General features: G+C 40.5%; 2 protein-coding genes across 2 annotated transcripts in view; both read right to left on the bottom strand.

Annotated features, from left to right (window-relative positions):
* LOC129189690 (protocadherin beta-16-like) overlaps positions 1 to 8596 on the bottom strand; it is a 97365-nt gene extending 88769 nt beyond the window's left edge. The window contains exon 1 of the mRNA XM_054791647.1: positions 6066 to 8596. Within this exon, the coding sequence (XP_054647622.1) occupies positions 6066 to 8483 (2418 nt within the window). The 5' untranslated portion in view covers positions 8484 to 8596. The remainder of the gene's footprint in view (positions 1 to 6065) is intronic.
* Positions 8597 to 9816: 1220 nt separating this feature from the next.
* Positions 9817 to 12264, bottom strand: LOC129189591 (protocadherin gamma-A4-like). The gene has a single exon (XM_054791414.1). It carries the CDS (start codon positions 12262 to 12264, stop codon positions 9817 to 9819), a length of 2448 nt encoding a protein of 815 aa, XP_054647389.1.
* Between the last annotated feature and the right edge of the window lie 158 nt (positions 12265 to 12422).

Here is a 12422-nt window from a genome sequence, read left to right as displayed (position 1 = left end):
GAGAGTTGTCATTCACATCTGATATGAACACACTGACACTCACGTTGCTGCTCAATGGAGGTGAACCGTTGTCTCTGGCCATGACGTGGACTTTAAAACTCCTCAAGTGTTCATAATCAAACTGCCTGACGGCGTGGATGACCCCCGTGTCTCCATTAACAGATACATAGGACGACACCGGGGACCCGTTCACCTCAGCGGCTAACAGAGAATAAATCACGGTACCATTCTGTCTCCAGTCGGGGTCTCCAGCACTAACGGAACATAAAGTGGAGCCAGCTTTGTTATTTTCACTCACATATGCACTGTACGACTGTTCCTCAAACACAGGTGGGTTGTCATTGATGTCCGCTACAGATAAGTGAATACTTTTAGAGGAAGACAGGGGAGGCGAACCCTCGTCTGTGGCACTGATTGTAATGTTGTAATCAGATACTAGTTCACGGTCCAGTTGTCCAGTAGTCACCAGAGAATAATAGTTTTTAATAGAAGGAACTAACTTAAAGGGGACATTTTGCTGAATGGAGCAGTGGACCTGTCCACTCTTCTCAGAGTCTCTGTCCTGCACATTAATGATGCCCACTTCAGTACCAGGTGACATGTTCTCTGGTACTGGGTCATTCAGTGATTTCAGGTAAATAATTGGGACATTGTCATTTGTGTCAATAATTTCAATAATTAACGTAGTATAAGAGGCCAATCCCAGACCATCTTTGGCACTTATTTGCAGCTCGTATGATGATTCTTTTTCATAATCTAGAAAACCTGCTACTTTGACCTCTCCTGTTTTAGGACTGACAGAGAAAACTTGATGTTCATCAACATTGTCAAATCCATAAAAAACATCTCCATTTACTCCATCATCAGGGTCAGTAGCAGTCACTGTGATCACCAGTGTATCAAGAGGAGAGTTTTCAGGTAGACTGGCTTCATAAACAGCCTGACTGAACACTGGGGCGTTATCATTAGCGTCCAGCACAGTGACGTGTATGACTACTGTACCTGATCTCTGAGGAGAGCCACCATCATATGCCGTCAGCAGAAATACTATTTCATTTTGAGTCTCTCTGTCTAATTCTTTGTCTAGAACTAATTCACTATATTTGCGTCCAGTTCCCTTTGTTTTGACATTTAATGAGAAATGTTCATTCTTCTGAAGGGAGTAGCCTTGAACAGCATTTTCACCAATATCTGCATCATGGGCCTCATCCAATAGAAAATGTGCACCCTTGTCAGCAGATTCACGGATTTCCAATTTCAGCGAATCTTCTTTAAACTGTGGTGAATTATCATTGATATCCTGAACGCGAATGTTAATGCGATGCAATTCAAGCGGGTTTTCCAAAAAAAGGTCCTGTTTCAGCACACACGACGGCTTCTTCGCACAAAGCCCCTCTCTGTCGATCCTTTCTTGTACAACCAAGTCTCCAGTAGTGAGATTAATTCCGCAGCATTTCACGTTGCTATTCTCCGTGTCTATGCGGGCTTTGCGAGCAGCGAGCCTGCCCGAGTCGAGCCCCAAATCCTTAGCAATGTTCCCGATTACAGATCCACGTTTCATCTCCTCCGGAAGAGAATAGCTCACATCTCCGTGGACGGAATAGAGGACAAAAAACCCGAATGCAAGAACCACACGTAGCTCCATTATGTTGCGTCTCATTGGTCGAATATTTAAATCCAGTTGATCACAATGTTAAAAAAAGAATATCGGCTTCTTAAGTAAAACAACAACCACAGAAGCCATAGAAAAACGGTTGTGGACAACAACAGCACAAAACCAGAGTGAGCCAATAAATGAAGTCACACAAAGAAGGTGCAGCGAAAATATTCTCCGTCTGTTGGTGCATACTGACATCACGAGTATTTCTGAGGTATAACAAGGAAGCCTCTGGTTTTCATACGTGGTTTAAAAATGCTGAAATAATTGTAGAACTTTACGAAACCTTTGTTTGTCCTGACACAATGATAATAAAAAATAACAATAGTTGATAAAAGGAGGTTGTAAGGATATGGTGTCCTATGTTACATCGGCCCCGTACTTCCGTATGCTGCATTTTAAACAGGACAAAACGCCATGAAATCAGAAGTCAAGTCAACATTTGACTGTTATTTTGGAAGCAAACTAAGATAATGTTGGGTAGAAAAGCTTCTCGTACACGGAAATACACAGCCTAAAGATCGGATGAACGAAATCAAATCTTTAGGGGTCAAAATGGATCAAATGAATATCACATACAAAGTGGCAATAAATCGGGAAATAACTACAAAAGTGCACTTCATTAACTAAAACTAAACTCATCCACACAGCAAACAACAACCTGCTACCCAGCAATGTACAAACATTTCTCTCAAATACAATAAGGGAACAATCACAGCGCAAATTTGTGTAGCTTATACGCACGCACATATCTGTATGTGGAATTACATTATGGAATGGATTGAATAAAGAACTCAAACATACTATTATGAGTCATCTAAAGAAACAGTAGAAGAAAACTATGTTTACAAATACTAGGGATTAGGAAGCAAACGCTGAACCACCATGTCTGATGTCATTGCAAACTCTTCCTGATTATTGTATTAATAAAAAGACAGGAATCATTCTTCTGAATTTGTATGTTTTTGTTTTCTATTTTCATTTTGTTTTAATTGTACTTATTTATTTCAATATTTATTGTATTATTAGCCTATTATATGTATTTTATTTGTTTTTTATTGCCTTATCAATTGGTAATGCATGAATCACCTGTTAAGACGCAACTGTTCATTTTATTTCTTTTTTTGTCAATCTGACCGGGAAGATTGCGTTTCTGTTTTCACTCATTACACAATTTTAACTCTGACTTATAATTGTATTTATTTATTATTTTTTGTTTAAGTAAGTTTTATCTGGACTATACTCTGTAACACACATGCTTTATACAATGCTAAGTCACTTTTACTTCTGTTTTCCTATTTACTCTCATTCTCTTATAAGGCATTTTTTCATCATACAACATTATTTATTTTCTCATCCCTATATTTTATTAAGTTATTATTATAGAAATACGTTTCATCTATTTGGATAACTGAAAAAACTATCTACGAGCTCGAACTGTCGCTTACTATCAAACATCTTCATACTTTTCATATACGATTAAAAAATGACTAACTGGTACATGCTTCTTAACACGGGAAGTGAACAACCATCAGTAATAGCTGAAAACAACTATCAGTAATTGTTGAGACATGGAGAAAGGGGTGGAATTAAATTAGCTGCTTCGTCATACTCATTTTCGGACACGCTGAATTGTGCAAGTGTAAACACGCACGTTCGAAATAAACTAAACCATTACCATATTGCATAGCGGAAAAACAATTGCTCATTTAGAAATATCAAAATATTATACACAATATATTTACTAAATTTGGAATATTTTTATGATAAGCTGCATATTAATATATATTTAAAGTTAACAGAATACACCGTGTGATGCACGATTTATTTAAAAACGCTTACATAAACAATGGTAGATTTTAGCTCTACACAACTCAGTAATAGTCAAGGCACATGAGTGAAAGTTTTTCGTCCTAATTAAATCTGATTTGATCTGAGTCAATCTGATTTGGTTACAACCTTTTTTCACTTCAGTATTTGGACACATCTTAAGGCCTAGGATCTAAACATTGATGCACTGCAAACATTGTTATTTCCACCGATTGACGTCCACATTGCCGTGATATTAATCAAACAGCAATGTCACCGAAACGCGAGCCTCTGAAACAGCTACACCTTCTGAATTGATGCAATTTCATATGTAAATGATTCATTAATTGCAATAATCAAAACGAACTCATTGGGAAAATATGCTCCAACAAAACACATGCGAGGAAGTCACTTTTGGCAAGAGATTAATAGACTTTATTTAACCGTCCATCGCCTTGAGCATGTTAATTGATTTGATTACAATTTGACTATCTTCGTGTGTCGAAGCGTCACGTGGGGAAAGTGTCTTCCCCTGGAAAATGTTGTGCGACAGTCATACACTGTGGTACAGCAGCGGCATTTCACATTGAGACAGGTGTTAGATGCAGGGAAGTAGCTAAACATTTGAGGGACCTGAGATAATCAACATTATGATATTTATGGGGGGTGAATTTAGATTTAATTTCTAGTTAGCTGTGTTATCCTTTTTAGACTTATGCGTGCGAATACATGATACATGAAAGTTGAAGAAGGGGGGCAACTTGGAGCAAGACTCAAAGGAAGGGACACAAACGTAAGCAACCGTGTCTTGAGTCACGATAATAACATAACACCTATGGATTACAGTGCCCTCCAGAAGTATTGGAACAGTGAGGACATTTCCCAAAAGCAGTGGAACAGTGAGGGCAATTGTTTTATTTTTGCTGTAGACTGAAAACAATTGGGTTTGAAATGAAAATATGAATATGAAACCATCGGGCAACATAGCAGCTTTCATTTCCAGGTATTTACATCTGGATCAGACACACAACTTACATGATAGCACCTTTTGTTTGAACCCAGCTATTTTTCATGTTGAGCAAATTATTGGAACATGTGTATTTGTTTGCCCAGGTGTGTCCTATTACATTGCTTATTCAAACAATAAATAGCACAGGAATGTCTACACTCATTTTCAGATTGGGTGTGATAAGTTTTGCCTGTTCATGCTGCATTTGGAAGTGAAAACAACATGAAAACCAGAGAGCTGTCGATGGGTGAAAAACAAGCAATCCTGCCATCTACAGGCTGCTGCTGCTGTCACTAACAATTGTTTTGGGGGCAGGGACCTCAAATGTTCGGCTGGCGGGCCATTTGCGGTCCACAGGAACATATTTTGTGGTCCCCTCACTGGAAATCAAAGATTAGTGCAAGTGCAGCACACAAAGTCTGGGCAATTTCAGAGGCACTTGCAGGCACAAGCACAAGCCACCACTGAACTCACAAAGCACTTGTCACACCGTGAAATGAACAGGGGGGACAGGAGAGAGAAGACAACTGAAAATCATGGTGCCAACACAAAAATGACAGCACAACAGGTAAGTAAACACATAGGGCAACTACAGTACTATAACGGGGGAATAATAAACAAGAACCATGTGAACTCTAACACGAGAAGTCCCATGGTTTTCTTACTCCTGCTCCTATGCCCAGAGGACAGACGAAATGCTGTGCGGTTTAAAATTAATATCTCAATAACCTACAATTACCCACCTTTGTAAACGCAGCCATTACCTGCCAGATTAGCGGTTCACACATGACAGATTCTCTGAATATATTACAATATTAATTCAAAACTAATCTACCCACTTGTTGTCCTTTGGGCATGAAAGTTAGAAAAGCCAGCGGGACGGTGGGACTTCAAGTGCTAAACAACAGGTAACTTGAGCAATTGTTTTTACAAAACAAGTACCACGAACCATGCTGGTAGCCAGCATCACTCCTAGTGTTTGATGCAGCCCAGCCTCACCAAGACTCTACCTCCAGCGGCCCCCAGGTAAATTGCATTTGAAACCCCTGTTTTAGGGCATTTTTTACATCTTTCACAATGTTTCTGTTATCAACTGTTGATGTTATCCTTGGTATACTTCTTTTTTGTTTGACATTTGTCACATCTCAGATTCACAATTATTGTTTTTTACCGACACCTCTCTGGTTTTCTTGTTGTTTTCACCTCTAAATGCAGTCTGCACCTGAGCATAGAAATTAAGTGCTATTTATTGATTCAATAAGAAATTAAAAAGGACACAACTTTAGGCAAAAAACACACCTCCAGTCACACGTTCCAATACTTTTACGCACATGAAAAATGGAGGGGTTCCAACAAAAGGTGCTAATAAGTTGTGCATCCAATCCAGCTGTAAATACATGGAAATAAAAGATGAAATGTTGCTAGGAAAAATAAAGGAATTTACCTCATTGTTCCAATACTTCTGGAGGACACTGTATACTATATGTCTTTGGGGTTTATGCAATACAGGACCACAGCCATGTGGTGATTATAAGTTGAAACCATTGCAGAAATAAGAAGAAACTGAAAAAAAAGAAGAGATTAATCTACCTCAAGAGGATCAAAGGAATCCTGAAGCTCATCAGCAAAGTCAGAAGGACTTTTCCTCAGAGTCTGGTCAGCTGGCAGCGTGTTGTCATTGTAAGAAGACACAAACTTAAAGTCACTGGTTCTAGAACCTGTTGTCAAGTAGGCGTCGTAGTTGTAGGTGCTGCGTAAAGTTCCTGTGCCATCAACATCTGCGTAATTAGGAGGAAGATACGCGCTAGGGATGGCAACTGCTCCATCAAACAACAGTCTGGGCTTTCTCCTGCGGCAAAACCTCACACCCAGGACGATGATGATGAAGGTCAGAAAGAAGGTGGACACAGACACCAGTGCGATGATCAGATAAGACGTCAGTTTGGAATTCTTCTCATCATAAGAAATGTCCTTCAGTTCTGGCACCTCAGCCAAGTTATCAGAAATAAGTAAATACATGGGGCAGGTGGCAGAGAGAGGGGGCTGTCCGTTATCTTTCACTGCCACAATCAGGTTCTGTTTCATGCTGTCAGATTCAGAAATGTCCCGCTGGGTCCTGATCTCTCCACTGTGGAGACCAATGGTGAAAAGTCCTGGATCAGTGGACTTGACTATATGATAGGACAGCCAGGCGTTCTGTCCAGAGTCTGAATCCACCGCGATCACTTTGGACACCACAGAGCCTCCGTGTGCAGCTTTGGGGACCAGCTCGGTCATGAAGGAGTTGCCCTCTGGGGAGGGGTACAGTATCTGAGGAGAGTTGTCATTCACATCCGATATGAACACACTGACACTCACATTGCTGCTCAGTGGTGGAGATCCGTTGTCCCTGGCCATGACGTGGACTTTGAAATTCCTCAAGTGCTCATAATCAAATGACCTGACAGCATGGATCACCCCCGTGTCTCCGTTAACAGACACATAGGAGGACACCGGGGAACTGTTAATGTCAGCGGGTAGCAGAGAATAAATCACGGTACCATTCTGCCTCCAGTCGGGGTCTCGAGCACTAACGGAACATAAAGTGAAGCCAGCTTTGTTATTTTCACTCACATATGCACTGTACGACTGTTCCTCAAACACTGGTGCGTTATCATTGATGTCTGCTACAGATAAGTAAATACTTTTAGAGGATGACAGAGGCGGACTGCCCTCGTCAGTGGCACTGATTGTAATGTTGTAATCAGAAACTACTTCACGGTCCAGTTGTCCAGTAGTCACCAAAGAATAATAGTTTTTAATAGAAGGAACTAACTTAAAGGGTATGTTTTGTTGAATTGAGCAGCGGACCTGTCCATTTTGCTCAGAGTCTCTGTCCTGCACATTAATGATGCCCACCTCTGTATCAGGTGACACATCCTCCGGTACTGGATTAGACAGTGACTTCAGTAGTATAACAGGAGTGTTATCATTTACATCAGTAAGATCAATGATCAATGTTGAATAAGACACTAATCCAAGACCATCTTTTGCACTTATTTGCATTTCATATGATGACATTTTCTCATAATCAACAATACCAGACACTCTCACATCTCCAGTCTTCGGGTGCAATGTAAATACATTACTATTGTCATCAGAAATGTGGCCAAATGCATATGTAATTTCACTATTTAAGCCTTCATCTGCATCACTTGCACTCACTGTGATCACCAATGTATCAGGAGGAGAGTTTTCAGGCACACTGGCTTTATAAACAGTCTGACTAAACACTGGTACATTATCATTAGCATCCAGCACAGTGACGTGTATGACTACTGTACCTCTTCTCTGAGGAGTGCCGCCATCATATGCCGTCAGCGAGAGCATGATGTCTTTTTTATCTTCTCTATCTAATTCTTTGTCTAAGACCAATTCACAGTACTTCCGTCCACCCGGTTTAGTGTTTACATTTAATTTGAAATGATCATTCTGTTGTAAAGTGTAGCTTTGAACAGCGTTTTCACCGATATCGCCATCATGTGCATCCCCAAGAAGAAAATGAGCACCCTTGGCCACTGATTCGTGAATTTCTAATTTTAGCAACTCTTCATTAAATTGTGGTGAATTATCATTAACATCTAAAACACGAATATTAACACGGTGTAGCTCTAATGGGTTTTCTAGCACAAGTTCTTGTTTAAGAACACACGAAGCCTTTTTCCCACAAAGCCCTTCTCTGTCAATCCTCTCCTTAACCACCAAGTCGCCAGTGTTGAGGTTGATGCCGCAGTGCTGAACGTTGTTATCCTCAGGATCAATGCGTGCTTTACGGGAAGATAACTGGCCCAAATCAAGTCCCAAATCCTTGGCGATATTCCCAATCACAGATCCATGTTTCATCTCCTCTGGGATAGAGTAGCTCACGTCTCCACTGACGGTGTGGAGGAAGACAAAAAGAGACACGAGGCTGTAGCCGTAAGACGCAAATCTTTTGTTCTTCATTGCATCCAAAAAATAAAAATGCATTACTTCAAATTCGGCAGCAGACAAACAAAAAGATGGATTTAATCTTCACTGACATCCACAGCTTCTATCAGGCGCAGAGACCAGAGACTTACAACGCGTACATTTGGATTTGTGTCTCGACAGAAATGGGTATGGGTGGGAAGTTGAGGAGCTCTAGTTCATGATCACACACCGACCCCTAGAGTGACTTTGTTGACATGACACGCAGTTTCTGTTTAAATATTAAAAGTTTAGCAAAAACCTCAAATATGAAAACGGTAATAGATAGATGCTCTTATAAAATGCCATCTTTACGGGGTTGTTGCAGACATGATACGTGATAAACAGGAAATTACAGTATATGCCAGAACAAAGTTAATTACAAATGAATTCTACAGTCTACTTTTTTTAATCTCACATACAAAAACAGAAAGCACAGAAAATGCTGGACATATCAAAGAGAGAAGAAGGTATACATACTTAAGCACCATGGACAGAGATGAAAGCTACGGCATTGGTAGTGTAAAATAGTTCTTTTTGAATGGTATACCAGCAGATGTCGTGAAGACTAATTCAGCCTTGTCAAAAGGTCAAATACTTACGTTGTCTATCAACAGTTGTTAAGCATCTATCGAGCACAATCTTGTTAGCTTCAGCTTATGATTGTAATCGTACAGAAATGTAATATTGAGACATGAAGCTCAAAGTGGATAAGTGTAAAAAAGTATACTAATAAGGCCTAACAATGGATAAGAATATGAAGAGATGCATGTCCACGTTTCAGAAGATATGAATTTAGTTGGTAAAAACTGTTTTGACTTAAGTAAATGTAATTTTACAATGTAATATGTAATATTCAGTTGTCTGATTTTGTTTCAAATTCTCAGCCACTGTAGTCTTCAGAGGAAAATGCAAAAAATAACGAATTGTGTCTACCATCAAGTTACTGTACAACACAGTCACAAGGTTGCTGCTGAAAAAAATACATTAAAGCATTTTACACATCCAAGATAAGGAAAGTATTTAATTCGCAAAACAAGAAAAATAAGTCATTGCAAGTCAGACCAAACTATATTAATGTGTCCATAGACATCACTCAAGGTGATATCTCAGGCAAAACCACACTGATGAAAATTGAAATGTTAAAAATGATGAATATGCACAAAAGCATAACATAAGTATTGCCTTCTTATAAAGCCCAGCAATTTTTCCTACAGCACCCAAGTCAAAATCTAATAAGCAAAAAAGCAGAACTATACTTTAAATTTCAGATGTTTAGTCAGGTTGTTTCAAATGCAAAATCAAATGCATTAAACATTTGCTAAAGAAACTGTGATGAAAATGTATTATATTACTAATGCTTTCTCTGCACAATGACATACATCTTACAATTGTAAAAGGTGCCTACCTCCAAGGGGTCAAACGAATCATGAAGCTCATCAACAAAATCACTTGGACTTTTCCTCAGAGTCTGGTCAGCAGGCAGTGTGTTGTCATTGTAAGAAGAAACAAACTTAAAGTCACTGGTTCTAGAACCTGTTGTCAAGTAGGCATCATAGTTGTAGGTGCTGCGTAAAGTTCCTGTGCCATCAACATCTGCGTAATTTGGAGGCAGATATGCGCTGGGGATAGCAACTGCTCCATCAAACAACAGTCTGGGCTTTCTTCTGCGACAAAACCTCACACCCAAGACGATGATGATGAAGGTCAGAAAGAAGGTGGACACAGACACCAGCGCGATGATCAGATAAGACGTCAGTTTGGAATTCTTCTCATCATAAGAAATGTCCTTCAGTTCTGGCACCTCAGCCAAGTTATCAGAAATAAGTAAATACATGGAGCAGGTGGCAGAGAGAGGGGGCTGTCCGTTATCTTTCACTGCCACAATCAGGTTCTGTTTCATGCTGTCAGATTCAGAAACGTCCCGCTGGGTCCTGATCTCTCCACTGTGGAGACCAATGGTGAAAAGTCCCGGATCAGTGGACTTGACTATATGATAGGACAGCCAGGCGTTCTGTCCGGAGTCTGCATCCACCGCTATCACTTTGGACACCACAGAGCCTCCGTGTGCAGCTTTGGGGACCAGCTCAGTCATGAAGGAGTTGCCCTCTGGGGAGGGGTACAGTATCTGAGGAGAGTTGTCATTCACATCCGATATGAACACACTGACGCTCACGTTGCTGCTCAGTGGAGGAGAACCGTTGTCTCTGGCCATGACGTAGATTTTAAAAGTTCTCAAGTGTTCATAATCAAACGATCTGACAGCATGGATCACTCCAGTGTCCCCATTGACAGATACATAGGAAGAAACCGGGGAACCGTTCACCTCAGCAGCTAACAGAGAATAAATAACGGTACCGTTCTGTCTCCAGTCGGGGTCTCGAGCACTAACGGAACATAAAGTGGAGCCAGCTTTGTTATTTTCACCCAAATATGCACTGTATGACTTTTCCTCAAACACAGGTGGGTTGTCATTGATGTCTGCTACAGATAAGTGAATACTTTTAGAGGAGGACAGAGGAGGAGAGCCCTCATCAGTGGCACTGATTGTAATGTTGTAATCAGACACTAGTTCACGGTCCAGTTGTCCAGTCGTCACCAGAGAATAATAGTTTTTAATAGAAGGAACTAACTTAAAGGGGACATTTTGTTGAATGGAGCAATGAACCTGTCCATTCTTCTCAGAGTCTCTGTCCTGCACATGAATGATGCCAACCTCAGTGCCAGGTGATACATTCTCTGGTACTGAATTAGACAGTGACTTTAGTTGTATAACAGGAGCATTATCATTGACATCATTTATATTAATTACAACTTTTGCCTCAGAAGAGAGACCATAACCGTCTTTGGCTTCAACAAACACTTCATGTTTTGTTCCATCTTCATAATCTATCTCACCTATGACAACAATTTCTCCAGTTTTCTGATTCAGAGAAAACATGTTTCGTGATTTATCAGACAGCCTGCTAAACTCATATGTAACTTCTCCATTTACACCTTCGTCTGCATCTGATGCACTCACAGTAATAACTGGTGTTTTAAGTGCCACATCTTCTTTGACAGATGATGTATAAATGGCTTGAGTAAAAATTGGGGCGTTGTCATTAGCATCAAGCACAATGACATGTATGAGTACAGTACCAGATCTCCTCGGAGAACCACCATCCACTGCCGTGAGCAGCAATTTGATATCTTGCTGCTCTTCCCTGTCTAATTCCTTATCCAGAATCAGCTCACCGTATTTACTGCCAGAATTGGTCGTCTGAATATGAAAAACAAAATTAGAATTTTGTTGCAAAATGTAGCTTTGAACGGAATTTGTGCCAATATCTGCATCATGTGCAGCATTAATGCGAAACTTGGCTCCTTTCATCGCAGACTCGCTAATATCCAGCTTCACAACATCTTTAGGGAAAATCGGCGCATTGTCATTCACGTCTTGCACTTGCAGGGACAAACGGTGCAGCTCCAGTGGATTTTCTAACAGCAGGTCGAATTTAAGAACACACGAAGGCTTTTCCCCGCAATGCTCCTCTCGGTCGATCCTGTCAGCAACCATTAAATCCCCTGTCCGGAGGTTTATTCCGCAATATTGTTTGTCATTTCTTTCCATGTCAACACGGGCCTTGCGAGCAGACAGTTTGCCCACCTCCAATCCGAGATCCTTGGCAATATTGCCAATAACAGATCCGCGTTTCAGCTCCTCTTGAACAGAATAGCTCAGGTCTCCGTGTGCATATTCGGCCAGAACAAAGAAAAAGACAAAGCTGCAGCTTTGAACGATGCGCCGTGTGTGCGCCATCCTCTGACAATAAAGCACAAAATACAGCAGCGCAATACTTAAAAGCTCATTCGACCACTATAGGCCTTTCTTTGCCATTGTCCTCCGCCTTTAACGCTATCAAGAACATTAGAATCTAATATTGGGTGGTATGCAACAGACACAACCCTATGAATCTA

This window comes from Dunckerocampus dactyliophorus, chromosome 11 (genome assembly GCF_027744805.1).
Source record: "Dunckerocampus dactyliophorus isolate RoL2022-P2 chromosome 11, RoL_Ddac_1.1, whole genome shotgun sequence".
Lineage (NCBI taxonomy): Eukaryota > Metazoa > Chordata > Actinopteri > Syngnathiformes > Syngnathidae > Dunckerocampus > Dunckerocampus dactyliophorus.
The sequence above is the reverse complement of the archived record's forward strand: the minus strand, read 5'-3'. Positions and strand labels throughout refer to the sequence as shown.